This window comes from Prunus mume, linkage group LG2 (assembly GCF_029339155.1).
Source record: "Prunus mume cultivar Tortuosa linkage group LG2, ASM2933915v1, whole genome shotgun sequence".
Lineage (NCBI taxonomy): Eukaryota > Viridiplantae > Streptophyta > Magnoliopsida > Rosales > Rosaceae > Prunus > Prunus mume.
Genome location: NC_142699.1, coordinates 18386747 through 18406933, shown reverse-complemented (window position 1 = coordinate 18406933; position 20187 = coordinate 18386747). Strand labels below are relative to the sequence as shown.

At 38.3% G+C, this 20187-nt stretch overlaps 2 protein-coding genes across 2 annotated transcripts; one reads left to right on the top strand and one right to left on the bottom strand.

The window, feature by feature from the left end:
- Positions 1 to 906: 906 nt before the first annotated feature.
- GATL3 (galacturonosyltransferase-like 3) lies at positions 907 to 2781 on the bottom strand. Its single transcript, XM_008244949.3, has one exon. The coding sequence runs from the start codon at positions 2708 to 2710 to the stop codon at positions 1457 to 1459; it is 1254 nt and encodes a 417-aa protein (XP_008243171.2). The 5' UTR covers positions 2711 to 2781; the 3' UTR covers positions 907 to 1456.
- A 4510-nt stretch (positions 2782 to 7291) lies between these two features.
- LOC103341436 (Di-glucose binding protein with Leucine-rich repeat domain-containing protein) lies at positions 7292 to 12319 on the top strand. Its single transcript, XM_008244950.2, has 9 exons — positions 7292 to 7635; positions 7759 to 8817; positions 8894 to 9044; positions 9160 to 9231; positions 9321 to 9389; positions 10099 to 10167; positions 10575 to 10652; positions 11204 to 11412; positions 11649 to 12319. The coding sequence occupies exons 1-9, from the start codon at positions 7545 to 7547 to the stop codon at positions 11750 to 11752; spliced, it is 1902 nt and encodes a 633-aa protein (XP_008243172.2). The 5' UTR covers positions 7292 to 7544; the 3' UTR covers positions 11753 to 12319.
- The last annotated feature ends 7868 nt before the right edge of the window (positions 12320 to 20187 follow it).

Here is a 20187-nt window from a genome sequence, read left to right as displayed (position 1 = left end):
TGATATTTTGACGTGCATCGTGTATGGAAAAATACAAAAGACAAGACTAATTGGGCTTGGGGAAAGTAGCAAAACCCATGTTTGAACTTTCTTTTGCAATGCAACCCAGGAAGGCACAACTTGAACTTGCCCCCCATAGAAAAAGTCTGGCTCATTTCATTTGTCTGTTCAGACTCAGAAGCCCATGAACAAAAATGAAAATGGAAGAAGAAGAAAAACGCCCACAAGCACAACAAATAGTTTTCTTGTTCTGGGCTTTCCTTGCTGTTATATTATTATTAATTTGCATCTGAGATTAATGTGTCTGTCCGTGGTCAGTTGTTGACGGTGGTGGTTGTCCTTGTAGCCTTTTAGATAATGGGCTTGGTTGGAGCTCTGGGGTTGAGTGCATTTGTCATCCACTCCAGCTGTCGGTGGCTCAATTTTTACTGCACTGCACTATGGTTGGTTGCGGCCATTGTACCATCGCAGCGAGAAATATTTAGTTGTATTTTGCTATTTTTAATCAATAATGTGATATCACTTATGTGAGCGTTATTAATTGGGAATATCTAAATAATGATATTCCCGTTTCATAGAAGTCTTTCTTCATAGCAACTTCCTCAACCTCAAATTAATGAGAGTATGTTTTACATAATAATTTCTTTTCTTTATTCAAAAATCGAATCATTGCTTCTCACTGTTTTCAGGTCCGAGGCATCACAACATCCCATTCAAAACTAGAAACTCATGAACGATATATGCCTTCCGTACACAGGAGTTGTTTGCTTATTTTTATAATAAGTCCTCTTCATCACAAGTAAGTATGTATCACCCAATTTTAATTTGCAAAACCAAACATTATTCTAACAAATTCCTAACAACCAAAACGCCCCCGTATTTACAGTAAAAGAAACAAGTGGTAGGTTGGGAGGAAACTTTTTCTTTTTTCTTTTTCAATGATTGTACTCCAAAAGTGAAAAGTAGTTAACACCTTTGATACATTCCACTTCCACTACTTACAATATCTATTTTTAGCCTTTTACACATACAAAAGAACGAAAAAAACAAAAAAGAATGCGCATCTTTCATTTCCGAATCTTCACCAAATAGTTGACCAAAAAAAATCTGCACGAAATACCCACCCATTGGGCCATTGGGCCATTCCACTTCACCTACTCTAATTTACCAGACCATACTTGGCCTTCGTAGATATCTCAAATTCTTACCACGCACCGACAATTTATCACCTTCCTCGTCAAAATCCATTCCTTTTTCTTCAACACGTGTCCACTAACACTACCCCCGCCATTTCCAGTAAAATTCCCCCTTAACCGCTGTAAATCCCGGTGCCTTAAACCCGCCCAGACAATAAGGACATTCATATTGTCGGATTTATCTCCACCGCCCCCGTCGCGTGCCAGCTGAGCAGAGATCGTCGGACATAGCGCAAGCCTCCGTGAATCACGATGCGGCTTCAGCTATCAGAGAACAACGACGAATGACGGTACAGATCATAGGGGGCCCACAAGCTATCCAATGGACACGGCCGCTTCGAGTCCAGTCTCAACCACGGCTTCCCCTTCCCGCTCCAATGCAGCAGGCTCACGGGCCCAGGGTGAAGGTCCCTACACAGCCCCTCCAGGTTGTCACCGCCAAGCCCGTGCTGGTTCCACCTGTGCTCCACTCCCTCCACGTCACCAGCGAAAACCAACAGAAACGGAGGCAGAGACCCCAGCTCGTATATACGACACCGTTTCTGCACCCTCATCCAGTGCTCCAGCTTCTCCGTGTACTTTCCCTCCCTCCATTTCCACAGATCGATCACCATCACCCCCGTGTTGAAATAGCACGCCCTCCGACCCTTAAACGACGCCGCGAATGCCGCGTTTGACCAGAATTTCGGGGTAAAGTAGTTGGTGAAGTTGGCGTGGCAATACTCCGGTGCGCCGAGCACGCGCCTCCCTAGGTTTATGCTCCACAGCTTCGCCACGTCGTCGACGACGATCAAATCGGAGTCGAAGTAGATGATGCGGCGGACGCCCGACGGCAAAAGATCGGCGAGGTAGATTCGCGCGTAGTTCAGGGGCTGGTCGAGGGCGCGCCGTACGGAGTAGGAGATCTTGCCTTTCACCAGGTTGGAGTCGAAGTGATAGAGGTGGAAGGTGAGGTAGGGGAAGGTGGAGGTGATGATGTGGCGGAGGAGGTCGGAGGATCGGCAATTGTGGTGCGAGGCGGCGATGAAGTGGAAGACGATGTTCTCGGGGCACGTGGCGTGCTGGAGGACGGAGAAGACGCCGGCGATGGAGCCGCGGAGGTAGGTGGTGTCCAAGGTCATGGCGATGTGGATGATGGAGGGGTTGTAGTGGGAGTGCTGGTCCAGTGAGGACCAGGCGGTCCGGGGACATCCTCGTCCATTCCGAAATGCAGGTGCTTCTTGAAACTTTGGGAGCTCGACGGCGGTGGATGTCGCCATAAGTTTTACGGTCACGGTGAGGACAAGGACGACGAGGAGGAAATAGAGGCGACCATGGTCCGGTGGCATGGTCTGGTGGTGTAGGGAATTTGAGGGAGAAGGGGAATTAGATATTAGACTATGAAGTGTGGAATGGAGTGTGGCTTGGAGGGGAGAGAAGGGATGTTTTAGTGAGAGGGTAATTTTGGTATTTTGTGGGGACCTGGAAATGGAGTCTGAGAGAGGAGAGAGATGATACTTTGATTGATTTTGCATTCATTTCTTTCCAGAGCATAGAAAGAGGAGAGAGGGAGGGAGTGGCGCAAAGGCAAAAGCCAGGCTGGAAAGACGCGTCCTTTTGTTAGTTGTAAACTAGTGTTGGGAACAAAGGTGTGGCCATCTTGTGGTGGATGGTTAGCTTTCACGGTAGGCAACAAATGGGCCGTACGATGGGAGGCGTACGGTGGACGTCATGTCGTCTCGTTCAAATGAATTACTGGGATGGGTTAATATAGGCAGGGACGGACTCAGGAATATGAACTCGTAGGGTCATAGTGTAAAAGTTCAATTTTTTTTTTTTAAATTAAAGTTTGGTGGGGAGAGGGTTAAAGGTTCGTGGGTAGGTGGAGATTGGGGATTTAGGTTTAGGAAATGGGGGTTTTGGAGTTTTGAGAAGGGTATGTTCTGTTTGGTCGAAGAGAAGGGTTTGTTTCAACTACAATCTCTTTTTTTTTTTTTTCCAAAGACTTGGATCAAGAAGACGTCGTTTTGGCCAGGTCTTTTAAAAAAAAATTAGTTCTTGGTCCAAAACGACGCCGTTTTGGTGCCAGACATTTAAAAAATTTATTTGGGTTCAAAACGACGCTTTTGGATCCAGCGTATTTTTAAAAAATTCATTGGTCCAAAACGATGCGTTTTGGCCAACCTGGTTTTATAAAAAAATTAGAAGTGACCCAAAATGACGCCGTTTTGGTCAGCTTCTTTTATTAAAAAGCTGAACCCTGTTCAGCTTCTTCTTCCTCAGATTTGCAACTCCTCCTTCAGCCATTCATGGGGTTACATACAAGTTCAAATGGACCTTCTACCTTACGTTCATGGAGTTCATAGGGTCGTTTTACCCCATTGACCCCACTGTGGGTCCGTCCCTGAATATAGGATTAGAGTAATGAGACGAGGCAGCGGCGTTGTTTAAGAGTTGAAGTTAAGGGAATGTGGCCTGAAATTAGCAGCAAATAAGATAAGATTTTTTTTTTTTTTTGCTGTATCTATTTTGTGGGGAGCGATGGATGGATGGTAAAATATAATTAAGGGAATGAATGTGCAAAGCAAATCCCAGTACATTACACGTGAATGCATCTGTATCTATTTTATGGGGAGCGATGGATGGATGGTAAAATGTAATTTCATGCTTTTGAATGTCGACATTATATTAAGGATGGAACAAAGGCTAAAGAAGCTTCCGTAATTCAGTGTTTAAAGCAGACACTTGCTACAAATGCACTCTACTGCTACTATTCTACTTGAATTTGATTTCGCCCGTTGCATAATTCTGAGAAATGGGAAAGCCATCAAGCCATGCATTGCATTATAAATTGAAGACCGTATAGAATTGACGGTTTGGCCAGGTGAGTAAATTAAGACAGCGAGTTAACCTCTTGTATTGAATTTCTCTTTTCGTATATTAAATTAATTTAAAATATAATTTAAGACTATTTTTGTATATATAAAAAATTAAAAGCGGGACCACATAGATAGAAGCAACTCTAGACTAGCTTTGCCATCTTGATCTGGATGATATACAGCTGGAGATGAGCGATTAAGAGGGTTCTGTGTTGTGCTGCTCCACATGCCACTTGGAATAAGATCCATTATTCCATTCCACCTGGCTTGGCAGCTAGACCTAGAATGCACATCAACGGTGGTTTCGCTTACGTTTGATTAATTGTGCAGTTGTGTTCATTATTCAAATGGCCATTGGCATTATCTCCCCCCCACCTCACCCCTGTTGTATTCTACATCATACAAAACAAATATTATAATTTCGTAGAGCATTCTTCTCATTCTCAAGCTCTCAACCACCACGGACATTGGCAATAACTATCTACCTCGTAAATTAGTGATCCATTTTTTGTCGCGTCACATCATTTGCCATATGAATCTCATTTGCCCCAATCCTGATTTATTATGCCATATGTAGCACTTTTGTTACGATACAAATTCGCATGTTAGGAAACGCATTTGTAGCTAAATTCGCTATTCTTAATTAGGGCATGGATTAATTACAATTCGTTTGATTGTGCTCTTTATAAATTAATGAAATTTTTTCATGAAAATGTCACGATCAATATATACATATATAACCTCACCATGGTTCTGTTTGTGTGTTTGTGTTACATGAAATTTTGATTTCTAAAAGTCATTCATTCTTGATTGGTGCCACTAGAAAGCCTTTGGCTATAACATACATAACAGGTCGAAGTTAAAGGTATTATCATGATGTCATTTTAAGCAGAGTCATGTTTAATTAAATAATGTTAATGGGGACGTGATTTGACATGTTAAATGGGGACAGTTGTTGTTTTAAGAAATGCTTTTATATTTGTGGTATTTGTTTTGTATCTTAAATTCTTAATTGACATGTCCTGTTGAATTATTGTGCCACTCATAACACAATCCGAAAGGCAAGAATTTGATAGTTTCATTTGATACCTTAAGACTCTGTTTGGTTCACGAAACGGATTTGAGAAGAAATCATGAAAAATGCGTATTTAATGCTATATTGTAATTCTAAATTGTTAAGGGAGACAATATGATCATGAAAAATGCATACTTTATGTTGGTTTATTTTTCTAAACTTTCTCATGAGAATGAAAAGAAAACCCGTGGAGGGAGAATGGCTTCACTTTCTTCTTACTTTCCCATGTGCAAGACAATAATTTATCATATTTGGACTTACCAAACATAAAAAATCAATTAATTTTCTATCCTCAAACCTTCTTTTTCATGAACCAATCGGACCTAATAATCATAACTCATCTCAAAATGAAATACTCAACCCACCCACCCACACTACCTAAAGTCAGACTGACAGCCCACTCAGTTTTAAACTCGCCCCTCAGCCCATTTAGTTTGGTTTGGTGGAATACACAAGTAGCCCACAAAAGCACAACACAGAATCATTACATGTATCTAAATGTATGTACAATACGGACAATTTGAGAGCGGAAATGTCACGGAAAAGATGGAACTCATGGAATGCGACAAATCTAGAATAAGGCTGGGGAGGCAATCCTCACTTTTCAAAAATTCCCTCACAAAATATATGTACTTTAAATATAAACGATATTTTACTTTAATATATTCTAACTATAAGGAGGATAATTCGAATTCGGATGCAGATTGAGGAACACATCTGCTCTAGCCAACTTGACTAAATCCAGATTTGCTATTCATTAAGAGTTATTCATGCAAAAAATCATATGAATAAAAAGTTATTTGAAAATCTATAATATGCAAAAGAAAATGCACTTCATTACATAACACTAAATGAGAATGTGGGATAGTTAAATGACCATACAATGTCCGATTTATCCGATTTTTTGTATAAATAATCTTTGAAAGAAAACCTTAAAATTACACAATATCGATGATTGATTTACCTTACATAATTATAATATTACTATTTAAAAGAAAACAAACACATTTTTTACGACTGAGGCGTTTTACTATGTGTTGAAATGAAGAACATTAAACAAGAGGTAAGTCGATGACATAACAGTGATTTGTCTCTATATTTGGGCACGATGGAATTATTTCCTAACAGCTAATAGATATGTTTTTAATTGCAGAAAACAACAAACCATAGGTCACGGATACACAAAGAGTTCAACACAACTCCAAATACACAGAGAGTTCAACACAACTCCAAGCATGCATGCATACAAGGCAACAACAACTAGTAGCAAACAAGGCGCAAGAAATCATTTTAAATAACACGGTGGATTAGTTTAGAAGCGACAGGCCTGTTAATTAGTGGAATAATTAAGGATATTAATATCAGTTGATTGTGTAGCAGAGGTTGGGTGACTGTCTTCATATCGCATTCACTGTCCGAATTTATTTATACCCTTCAAATCAAAATTAATAATTATAACTTTTAATTAATTTCGTTTTAATTAATAAGTATAATGAAGCAACGTGGGTTTTGTCCCATCTTTTAATTGCTATTGCAAGTTGGAAGGGAAATTTCGTCTAGTAGTAGGAAGAACGCGCGTAAAAACAGAAGAGAAAAAGGAAAAAGGCTTTGTATAAATGGCTGCCAGACTAAGAAAAAGAAAGCCACTGTACATCTTAATGGAAGATCTGGTTTGTGTTGGGTCCCACCTCATTCCATCGGTTTCAGTGCAAGACTGAACCCCGGACCACCGGATGAGTAGAGAGCCACGGCCTACACTCTGCAATTTCCGAATTTCCGGTTTCCGGCTTCCCAAGTCCGGATCATCATCCTCCACTACTCTCTCACGTGAGGCCTGCTGTGCTCTACTTAAAGTAGACACATGTACCATTTGACAAGTTCCTTTTCATTTCGTTTGATTTATCTAATATTTCCACACCCAAAAAAAAAACACTTTAATCACTTCAAAATTTGACAAATCCTACTGCTTCCTCAGCATCAGCAGCAACGCCATTTTAAGTCTGGTAGTTCACCCAAAATAACAAACAAATCTTCTTTAATTAATTAAAAATATCTTATATCTGTAAAGTAAGTGGTAAGTTTACATAAGTCTCAATCCCTGATTTAACTCCCCAAATCAGTACTACTATTTATTTAATTAATTCGATAATTACCGAACCACCACTACTGAAATTAGTCGACTCACTCGACCCCAAGTCCAAGTCTGGACCGGCATTCACTTTCTTTCTTTCTATTCTATTATTCATTCGTCTTCCCCGCTAATCTCGCCTTCCAATCTCCGCCTTTTCTTCTTTCTTTCTCTGTTTTTTTTTTAAACCTCCAATTTCATCAGTGTGTCAATCAGTCATGTCCTAAACACTCATCCCACTCCCTCCAAAAAACAGAAAAAAGAAAAAAAGAAAAGAAAAGAAAAGAATGAGCCTCGTCTTCTTCCTCCTCTCCCTCTCCCTCTCCCTCTCTCTCTTCATCTCCTCCTCCTCCTCCTCTGCCTCACCTTATCCCTACGGTAACAACCTCCACCCTCCACACTCCACAACCATTGCGCGCATTCTTTCTCTCTCTGTCTCTGATCAACTACTTTAACTAACTCTCTAACTGTCACTAACTCTACTTCTTCTTTCTTTCACAGGAGGACTCTCCTACCACATAGACTGCGGTGGCCCCACCGACTCCGTCGACCCATTCAACACCGCGTGGCTCTCCGACCGCTTCTTCTTCACCGGCGGCGCCACCTCCGTCGTCTCCGAGCCCCTCCAGTTCCGCCACCCCCAGGAGAAGACCCTCCGCTACTTCCCCCTCTCCGCTGGCAAGAAGAATTGCTACATCATCCCCAATTTGCCCTCCGGCCGCTACTACATCCGCACCTTCACCGTCTACGACAACTACGACGGCAAGTCCCACTCTCCCTCCTTCGACGTCTCCGTCGAGGGCACTGTGGTCTTTTCCTGGCGCTCCCCTTGGCCCGAGGACCTCGCCCGCACCGGCGCCTACTCCGATCTCTTCGCATTCGTCTCCGACTCCGAGGCCGATGTCTGCTTCTACAGCATTGCCACCGACCCTCCCGTCATCGGATCTCTCCAGCTCATCCGGGTCGACCCCGCCTCCTACAACGCCGTTTCCATCGGCCAAAACTACATTCTCGTCAACTACGGCCGCTTCACCTGCGGCTCCGAACAGTTCGGCCCCGGCTTCAGCAACGACACCGATCTCTTCGGCCGCTCATGGCAAAACGACAAGGACGTCCGATCCACCGACGACGATTCCACGGTCCGATCACTGTCCACAAGAAACACCATTGCCAACACGGACCAGAGCCCTAACTATTTCCCGATGAAATTGTACCAGACGGCGACGTTAGTCGCCGGCAAAGGAGTGCTGGTGTACGAATTGCAGGTGGACGCGAAGCTCGATTACTTGTTGTGGTTCCATTTCGCAGAGATCGATTCGAGCGTGACCAAGTCGGGGCAGAGAGTGTTCGATATACTCATCAATGGCAAGAATGTGAATCGAATTGACATATTCAAGGAGGTCGGGAACTTCGCGGCTTATTCATGGAGTTACACTGTCAAGAATTTGAGCAGCACGGTGCTGAGCGTGAAGCTTCAGAGTGTGGCGGGTGCTGCGTTGATCAGTGGGCTTGAGAACTACGCTCTGGTTCCGGCTGATGTTGCGACGGTTCCAGAACAAGGTATAATTAATCCCAATTTATTATTTAATTGTTTGATTAATGATGAAAGCCTTGAAGAATTATGATTGGTTTGCAGTGGTTGCTATGAGAGCATTGAAGGATTCACTTCGCATTCCTGATAGAATGGGGTGGAATGGTGATCCTTGTGCTCCTACGAATTGGGATGCTTGGGAGGGAGTTACATGCCATCTCAATAAGAATGAAACTGCCCTCGTCATATCTCGAATGTAAGGAATATATTTTCTTAATCTTTGTTTTCTTTTCAATTTCAAACCTTAACCTGCAGATGCAAATCACTGGCCAACGCATTACACATTCAAGTAATTATATCACGTGTTTCAGTGATCTTGGAAGTCAAGGCTTGAAAGGGTTTATCAGTGACCAGATTAGTCTCTTGTCAAACTTGGCAAGCCTGTAAGTATCAACTGCAAAACTACTTTTTGGTGGATATACTTTATAGCTTCAGCTTATACAGTTTTTGTTTTTTTAATATAAATACACAGGAACTTGAGCTCTAATTCTTTGTGGGGCACATTACCATCTGGTCTAGGCCAAAATTCTCTCAACAAGCTGTAAGTCCCACTCATTTTGCTGCCATGTCAGTAGAAATACTTACTGATCTTTGTTGTGAAAGATAAATTCTATTTTGATGTTCTTGTGTAACTGAAAACTGTTCCTTAAGGGAGCATCTCCTGGCTGAGCATCTATTTTGATTCAGTTGAGCATAATCTTACTTTTATTGTTTTCTTATATCCCTTCCCTGTGTGACTTGAAACTGTATTTCATTGTTCGTATGCATTATTTTTCTATTTTACAATTCAAGAGGTAACATGGATTGTTTTTCTTCTGCTTCACTGATGAAACAAGTTTACCAACCAGTTTGGAATCCTTTCTTCAAAAGCATTTTTCTTGGCCCCTTTCTTACTCTTCTTCTAAATAACATTTCTCTGTCATCAATTCACTTAGGAGTTGCATCTGTTTGAAGATTATAATATTTGTTTTGGGTTGTCATATCAGTTTCGATGTGTATATTTATTATTACCCTTCTTCATGGTGGCTTCAGTGTGATAAACAAACCTGCAAAATCTTCTGCTGAACTCTTTTCTAGGAAAGTTCCTCCTTTTCCTTTCTCACAAAAACTCTGTTATATTTAAGTTTGGCAAAGTGATAGCACGCCTGTTAATTTCGTATGTTAACATTTTCTGATGTTTGCTTTTATTTTTCTAGTCGTTTATGTGCTTCCGAGTTATTATTTATTTTTAGTACACTGCTATTTTGTAGGGATTTGTCAGACAATCAATTTTCCGGGTCTATACCACAGAGTTTAGCCACTTCAGATCTCCAGCTTGTGTAAGTAGTTTCCTTGTATATTTGTGTCCATCATTTGGCGATAATGGAGCTTTGTTCCATTGTACTTTTCGCAATCAATAGGCATTCTACTGAAATGTTACCAACACTCAAGCCAAGTATGTTAAATATATGTTGTTTGAGTAAAACACACTACACTCCACACAGTAAGTTCTTGTTAATCTGCGAGGGACAAATGCATTAGTTTGGAAAGGTCTCAATACTTTCTTACTAGTCTTGTCTATTGCGGATGTTTTATAGGAATTTTTACTTAAGCTAATAATTTATCATTCATATATAAAGTAGGTAATTTCCATTAACTAACAATGTGAAAGAAGCATTGTCTGGATCAGCCCAACGCTTTCCATGTGTTTATTTCTATCTTGTTAATGCACATTCTCTGTTCTCAGGCTAATGAATAATAACTTATTGGAAGGCCAAGTACCAGAGGAGTTGTATTCGATTGGTGTGCATGGTGGATCTATTGAGTATGTCGTAATTTAATTTTATATTATTAGTTTCTCCTTTTGACATGATTTCAAATTTTGATGAAGCTGTTAGTTCTCTCTATACTTGTATACATGCTTGTTGGTTTGGTAAGGTTTAAAATGTAATATGTATGTATATATTGTTTTACCAGCAAACTTATATGAAACCTGCTGTATTACTTTGAAAAAGACACTGAATACTGTCCAAATTTTGCTATTGGTATTAAAACATTTTTGGTTCCTGTGGCTGTACTTCAAAACATGGGCTATAGCCTGGCCTTTCTATTTTATTTTGTTGGCCATTGGGTTAGCTGGCCTTGGGGGTTCAGATTTGGAATCTATTAGGAGATGAACCCAAGACCTCTTTCTTGAAAGAGGGATAATGAGTTGTGTTACAAACCTTGTCTAGGAGTTACATCAGTTCGCAAGTACCTATTAATGTTTATCACATGCGTTGCATTTACTTTCTTTGTTTTTGTTGGTTAAGATTAATCTTGAACGTAGCTTTTTGTTGTATGTTTAACCAATGAGCTACTGTGTTTCTTTGACAGTCTCTACGGTAACAAAGGTTTATGTGGGGTACCATCTTTGCCTGATTGCCCTCTATTTTGGGGAAATGGTGGCTTATCTAAGAAGGGTAAAATTGCAATAGCCGTATCATGCGTTTTTGGTTTCTGTCTGCTGCTGTTGGTGTTATACATAATCTGCATCCGAAGGCGTAGGAATGATTATGACTTTGGCCTACCTCAAGACTTAATGTGTGAGTATGAAATAAGTTCAATCTTATTTAGATTTTGTTATTTAGTTGCATTCTTAAACTATTTTAGCATTTGGTTTCCTTGTAACAGCCAGAAATACTTTTGGATTCATGTGGGAATTCTTAGGCATTATTGGCTAATCAGATAGTTGGATATAATGCTTTTATTTTTTGAAATTCTTCTACTGACAGGTTCTTTCTTTTGTTTTTTATTATAAAATTAATGGCTTTTCTTCCAGCACTTGCTGCTAAGAGAAACAGATATCAGAGACAGAAGTCCTTGATGCTTCTTGAAATGGAGAGCCAACATGCCAAGGCATTAACACCTTTTACTCCCCAGTAACGAAGTGTTTTCTCGAAGAAGAAAGTTGCAAACTTAACACTCACTTACCAAGAAGACATACAATGAGGAACTTGATTGTGTTTTGTACAAAGTTCTCGATTATGATGTGGACAGCAGCACCCCTGCTTCTGAGTCGGCTTCATGGTTTTTGCATTTTGGAACAATTGTTCAGGCATGAAGTCTTCCCGAAGCCAGTCCGCAGAATACGATGGATCAAAATTTTTGACTGACGAAAGAAATGCATAAGGCCCCAGCCATCTTATACCAAAGTCTCAGCATTTGTTGGATATATTGATGTAAATTTATAGTTAGAGTGCATGAAATGGAACTCACAATTCTACCAACTGGTCGCTGTTTCATTGTTACTGATTTCTGGTCTAATTTTCCCCTCCCACGCTAAATCTACATGCACTGACTGATCTTTAGCCAGATTAGTATTTGCCTGCGGAAATGTGTAATTTTTGTAGTGGATTTTCATAACGCTATTTTAAGCAACTGGCAGGCTTGTGTCTTTCTGATGAATAATTGAGGTAAACACCTGAAAATATAGGCTTGTTCTTTCACTAAGATACGCTTTTCTACCGTATGTTATTATCAGTATCAGCTGCGGTTGTGAACTGAGTTTCAACCTTGATATGCAATTAGCAGTGTCTTATGGTGGATTTTCCTCTAGTACAGTTCCAATGCAATTATCCATGAGAGGAAAAGGTTTCTGTATGTGCCTAATAATGAGAAAGTAAGGGCTCAACTATTTTTGTTTATTAGGGGAATAGAATTATCTTTTTATAAAATATTGTTGCTTAACGTGATAGAATTTTCACCCTTCAAGTTTGGTAGAAAAAGTTATAAATAAATAAAAATTAATCACTATAATAATTTATAAAATTGAAAAAATAAGTATCCAGTCTTGCAATATGATATGTGGGAGGTTTTCAACCCTCAAATACTATGTAAAGCAATAATTTTATATGCAACAAGTCACATGTTATCGTAGATAATATATATATTTTTAATTAACAAACAATTTACAAAGCAGCAGGTAATGGAATTCTTAACCTGATGACCTCCCAAAGTGTGAGATCAGATTAGCTGCCATTTTGACAAAGATATTGCGAAAGTCATCATTTCATCACTAGAAACCACAAATTAAAACTTGCAAATTGCAAATTAGGCAGCACGTTTGGAAGAGAGAGAGAGAGAGAGAGAGAGAGACCCGGCCGCTGTAAAACAAGGACCACATGACCTGATCTCATCTCTCTCTACAGCTAGCTCATTCTTCATGTCACGCTCCAAATTTGAATGGATATTTATTTAGACTTTGATTTAGAATAGCAGCAAAACCAGCAACCAAAACCAACACAAATATATATATATATATATATATATCTTCTCATCCAGAGACCTATAGTGTTTGAATAAAGGAATCTCTCATGCTTTCACACATGACTTGTTGCAAATTGTCAAAAATTAAAGTTAATTAATTGAGCTGATCACGATTATCAACTCGCTGGGATGGGATTAATTGGTATTAAACAATTCCTAAGCATTGCATGCAGTCCTTAAATTATGCTTATCAACAATAATCCACGTTGCCCTGTCTCTTTCAGTTTGAGCAGACTTTGAGTCATGGGTCTTTGCTTCTTGGACTGCTTCTCTGCTTGTTCAAAAGAATATGATGCATGCATCATCATGTCATGTCTTCAAATAATCTTAATTTCCAATCATAAATTACTACAACCATTCAAGTAGTATTAAGACCAAATGACTTTGATTATGGTTAATCGCGCCACGATCAGTTTGATGATTAAGCAAACACTGATCACTTAATATCTGATTAGACCAATTCAATTCATCAGAACCCCAAGTTTCTCTATCAAGCAACACTAACCATGTGTTAATTACCTGCATTTCACTTATCTTTAATTAGTAGGGTTTGCAATTTGCAGCCTACGACTTTGTCAACAAGCGGACTTGGGAGGGAAGGAGAGAGATCAAGTGGCCCAACTGGGTCAGGTCAGGTTTGATTGAAAACAAATGATCAAATGGGATGGTGGTGGTGGCATCAACCTAACAAAATGTATGGTTTACAAATTCCCAAGAATAAGTATTAAAGTAGAGAAGAAGAGAGCTGCGTTGAGCTTTTGACTTTGGACACCATCAAAACAAACAAATTCATCAAATGAAATCCCCAAGTTTGAGTTGACTCTTCTTTTAATACAAGCTTTGCCGACGACTTTCATGCGTACAACTTAAATTAAAGACTTGAATTGAAGACAGGTATTGGGTTTTGGTTTTGCATTATTATTTTCTTTATTCTTGTTTTTGAGTGTGATATTTCCACGTCCCCAACCACCCTTCTGGATCAGAGTCAGATATTCTCTTTTGACTGTGAATTAGTAAATTTATTAATTATTAATTCCCAATTACAATGAATGAATGAATGAAAGAAAAAATCTATTTAAAATTCCATGATATTTTAAGATGAGTTTTACTCCACTGGTTAACCCCATTAGCCTCTCCACTTAATACCTGATTAGACCGATTCACCACATACTTTAGAGCATTTATAATGGACTATCTAAACCAACAAATTTCAGGGAGAAATAGTAAAAATACAACTCTAACCACGTTCCCTATCCACCTCCTAAAATAGGAAATCCTCTAGGAGCTTTTAAATCTGAGAAGAGAAAAATGACTCCTAGTAACTCCATATAATTTAATGCTGCTTTATTTAATGAGTATTTCAAACATTTATTTAATGTTAACTATTTTTTATTTTATTTTTCAATAGAAATAGACCAATAAAAAAATAGTTATAACATTTATGACTCTCCAAATTAGAGAATATGGTTGGAGTTGAAATTTTTTAGAGAGCCCCTAAAATAGATTTCTTATATTTTTAGTTAAATTTTAGCTAAGAAATAGAGAGCATCATTATAGATACTCTTAACATCCAATTCAAAATAGTAATTTGTGTGTCCCTTAATGTACGCTACACTAGTAATCCACGAAATTAAGAAAATAGTTTGGCATACGACTTGTTGATTTGCTTGCTTGACCTCGTATTTTGTGTATTCCATTGGTTATTGGTGTATTATATTTTCTTAATGACTTGGTTACTGTCTCATCTCACCCGCATAGCTTTTTGGCAAGTGTGTGTTTATAAATTATAAAAATAAAAATATTGGCAGGTAGTGGTGGCATGGAGGGGTGATGACGTTGCATTGAGTGAGAAAGATAAATGCTTATCTGCAACAGAAGAAAACAAGACACAATCACAATCGCTTGCTATTTGTTTTGTTTTGTTTTGTTTTGTCCCCATATATTTTGGCAAATGGAAATTGGTAGCCAACCACAAACCCCAACCCAAGTGGCAAGGCTTAATTTGACTATGAGCCTTAACTTCATGCGTGCCATGTCGGCAACATAAATAACCTCACATTAGTCCATTACTAATAATATACTGGGACCCACTTGCATTTGGGGAAATTATCTATCTATCTAAACCATTTTAAGCATGTCATTAGTTGCTGATTTAACCCTAAGAAAATATATTCTTCATTTTTCTTTTTCCTCTAGCAACACAATGGGTTTAGTCGGAATATGAATAGGAACTTTGAGAGTTCTGTTAGAAATAAGTAAGTCACGCATGTAATACACGTTAACGATTGACGATAATTCACGCACAATTTTACTTTTTAAAACTTAAATGTGAAATGTAAAGAATCCATCACCTCAAAAATAAAACTACATAAGATTAAACAAGCCGACATTGAAATGCAAATGATTCTGTGATTGAGAGAATTTGAGAGCAGACAATCATTAAAGCATGAAGAAAGAAAGAAAGAAATGCTAAAAAGCCCAAAATATCATTCAAAATCAGTTGATCAAGTCAAAATCAGTGAGACCCCATTGCTTCAAATTGCGGGTCAAAAGACTTGAAACAGTGCAGGTGTATCTAGAAGCGAATAATATTCTCAGTTATTATTTTTCCAGTGTTTAATACACTATCTCTCTAGACTCTCTAGGTCTAGCTAGCTAGCAATATGACTGGTGTGAACTGTGGGTATCGAACACTGCCAAGGAAGACTTTGTGTGAGGCATGGCCTCTCAGCCAATGGGATGAGTTATGTGGCACACAGGGGACAGTGGGGCCCAAACCCAAGGACCAATGGTGGCATTGCATTTGCTTTTGTTTGAGTCAACAAAAGCAACTTCTAGTTACATATGATATGACCCTACTTCTTTACAGCCTAGTTGCTCACCTAATGTGAAGCTCATTATTGGTCCTCGCTTGCAAACAATGTGGCTGCCTACTTGCCTACTTATCATTTTCGTTTCGTTTACTTCACCACAAATATATATAGAATCTTCTACACTCCAAAAAAAAAAATATATATATATATATATATATGCGCTTCTTTGACCAACTTCAATTTTTTCTCACTAGGGTTTAGCTGGACTTATGCGTTGATTTCCTGCATTGTTTTGTTTAATCTCTCTCTTCCGGTTTTATAGCTAATTAATCTCACTCTTCGTTAGCCCTCAACCCTAGAAGTTTGAATTTTAATACCCTAAGACTAGTTTATAAAACATAAATGACTAATTAACTGAGTCATGAATTACGTTTAGTCGTGTTCGTTAAGTAACATATAATTCTCGCATATGGTTTTCAAATAACATATTCTCAAGTTTACTATTTTCCACCCAAAAAAGAAAAAAAAAAGTTTACTATTTTAGTCAAGAGATCTAAACAACATCTTTGCAGTTTCAAATTTAATAATGTGCCAAAGAAGTTGTAACAAAATCTAAATAAACTGAAGGAAATATAAAAGCCAATACATTTTAAAATGGTAAACTTGGAAAACAAAAACTAACTTGTGTGATGCATTAATGACATTGTTTTTAGTGTAAGAAAAATGACACTTGTCATGAGGAGAAGAGAAAATGTCTAAAAAAAAAGTTAGAGAGAAAATTGCTAGCACTCCTTCTAAATTAATTGAGATAGTACTATTACTAATTAATTACACAGTCACAGTACGAAGTAGGGTTTGAGTGGTGATATACGATCACGTGGTTTTGACCCGAAAGCGGTGGGTCATTGTCCACGTCGGTAGAGGATCGGGCAACGGTCAAGGATCTCATGATATCACTCGGTTTTACTTATTTCCTTTTTCTCTAATTTTGTAATTAATTAATTTTAATTGGCCCCTAGTTATATTATTATATTCTTTGTATTTGTTGGTGGAGTGTTGCTTGCGTGTGAACAGACAACAGATGGAAAGAAACAAGTTGGACGATAAGAAACAAACAACAAATGGCGAAGCAAATAATGCGTGTTCTTGACGTGGCGGAAAAATTCCACCCCCCAAGAAAATTAATATTTGGAAATATAATTTTCCCCATGTTTGTCCCATAACCATTTTTTTTAAATAAAAAAAAATTTAATTGAAGAAAATATTTACTTCCGCGTTTCTTTTCGCACAACTGGTGCAAATTGCCAAAAATAATAGGGGGATTTCACCTGTTTTTGGGGACCAGTGGTCCAGCTCCACCTTGCATCCGGCAACTGGCAAGCCTTGTTAATAATGTCACTCTTAAAACACGTCCCCTTGATGAGTTTTGCATTATTTTGTACTGTCATGTGTTAATTAAGGAAACTAATCCACCATTAGTGACTGAAAATATGAGATAAAAATTGACATGTCATGCCATTCTTTCGTGCAAGTTGGTTAGGACAATGAACTTGTTTCTTTGTATTCAGTTTCAAATTATCTTCCCGCATATTATATTAAACTAAATTAATTTAGAATATTGATTGCATTATTGTAACTTGTTGTTGCCTTAAATGTCCTGTATATCTCTATTTGTATACTTACTTGAAGTGTACGATGAATCTTTCCATGACTGAAAAAGAAAAGCTGATGGCACAATACAAATCTTTTTTATCCTCTTCCAACCAATCAAAAACAAACATGACCAAATTCCTCACCATGCCGACTTTTTTTCCATTATAAAACCGCACAAGATGAGATCATTAGATTCATCACTACCTGAAAAACCATAAAGCCGTGTGAAAATTAAAATAAAAGTCAAGCTTCTAAGTGTTATATAAGCTCATCTTTGTCATAATTTAATTCGGTGTTAGTTTCTATTGGCCGTTTAAAAAGTTCCCTTCAATTTTATTCTCTTCAAGCATCCAAATCAAAAATATTCCCGTATATTGTATTTTATTCACAAAAATAAAGTAGAGGCGTGAAATGTGTTGGCATAGTGATCCTCAATCATCAACGGTTGAAAATGCCCTAGAGAGGAGGCTTGTAATTAGCCGACACTAAAAGTTAATTATGTAAATCTCTGCAGATAATCGCAAAATGTTTATCTTAATTATTATATTAATATAAACTATAAGAAACAGATAAACGCATGCTTTTGCTTTGGATATCATCAATATATGCACTAACCAAATTGGGATTGGTGACATGTGAAATAAGGTTCCTCGTCACCAGCCCCACTATATATAGTAATTTCCAATTAAATAAACGTTTTTGTTGCAAACTTGCGATAAGGGCACATGCCACGTAGTTGATAGGAAAGTGTTTATTCTTTTAAACAGCTTTTAATTTGTTTATTCAGGTACAGGTGGAAAAGGTTAAGCACCTGAACAATGTCTTTTTTGATTGGATTAATTAAGGATTCAATATTAATCCAACGTTTATCCAGAGGTGAAAAGGATAGGCTTAGGTATGGCATGGTGAGGAGGCTACCCACCTATCTTACTTAAGAGATAGATGATGATTAAAGAGAGGAATTTGCAGAGATCTAAATATATATATATATTTACAACATTTGGGTTATCAGATTAGGTTTTGAAGAGAGAGATTCAGAGAGAGCTTGGTTGGTGGGATCAAAAAATTATTCCAAGAAGATAATATACTTAACTGTACTCTTAATCATCTAATTATGGGGAAAAAAAAATCACATAAGGTGAAGATATGTGATGCACGTTTTTCACTATTTGTTTATTTTGTGTCGGCCTTTGGATATATATATTTTGATACATACGTTTATTTCTTGGATTTGAAAGGAACTGACGTGACATACACAACCAATCAATGTGGCAATCTTGCTAATGAGGGATGACCTAATCGCTTAGCAAATTAATGGAAAATGCAAAACCAACATGCTGTCTTCTCTATATGAGCAAATAAATATACGACCGCTTCACTTGTACGTTGCAATAATATTTGGCCCTACGCTACCATACCAATGTAATTCCAGAATGAAAAAGACTAGCATTAATCAATCATTTACTCAGAAATCTTAGCCTAATTTCGTGCGAAGTAATATAAAATTGTCAATCGTTTATGCATTGCGAATCCTATTGTTATTGTGGTATATTTAAATTACACAAGTGTATATTATGTGGTACAAGCAAGTTTATTGGAGATGATGCACCTCAGACACACAAAATAATTTTATGTTCATATTTTGTTTGTTGAGTTCCCACTTGTAAGGAGTGGCGATAACAGAAAGACTCGGGTTCCGTATACAGTATACAATAATACCGTACGTCCGCTGTTTTCTGGAAATCAAAGTTAATTACACGTAAATCCATCGTATTATTAGAATTAAAAAATTAGAAAGGAATCTGAAAGAAGCAGCAGGACCCACGTAAGAAAAACGAAACCACAATTCCACAGAGGCAAAGCCCAAAAAAGGGGCTGACCCACCGTCTTCAGCGCTCGGTTTTGAAGATCAACTTGCATGTGGGTCCTTAGAAGAACGAGGACTCGTCCGTACACAAAACCCAATTTAAAAAATAATATTAGACAAATATATATATATATATCTGGATTCAATTGAAATCAAATGTTCAACACCCTCACCGTCACCTATAGTTTGCCACAAATTAAAAACACGTAATTGTTGGGCCCACTGAATATTTGGAGAACGAGTTCAGCGCCGTCCGATTAGGCTGTCTCTGATCCCCATTCCAAATCAAAGGGTCCACATTAAAAGGAGTAATATTGGTATCACAGGCAGGCATGGTGTGTGCATGAACGGAGGGTAGCCTTGCCACTTGGAGAGTTGGAGGGAGAAATGTCAATGTTGGTTGGAAATAATGGAATTGGAAGGAAGTATATATTTATGTATATTTGTGTTTTGTGGGGATGGGGGATACTAAGGTAAGGTTGAACCTAGCCAATAAGACAAACCACGAAAGTAGGGTAAGGACGAATCAAATCAAGCCAGCTGGTAGGACTTATTAGGGGAGATGGAATTTCTTGTTGGATGAGCCAAGCCTTTGGCTTTGGCTATGTATACTATTGAGAGAGAGAGAGAGAGAGAGAGAGAGAGAGATGTGAATGCCTATCCAAAAAATCCCAATCCCACAAGGGCTCATTTAACTTTAGCCCCACAACCCATCCTAG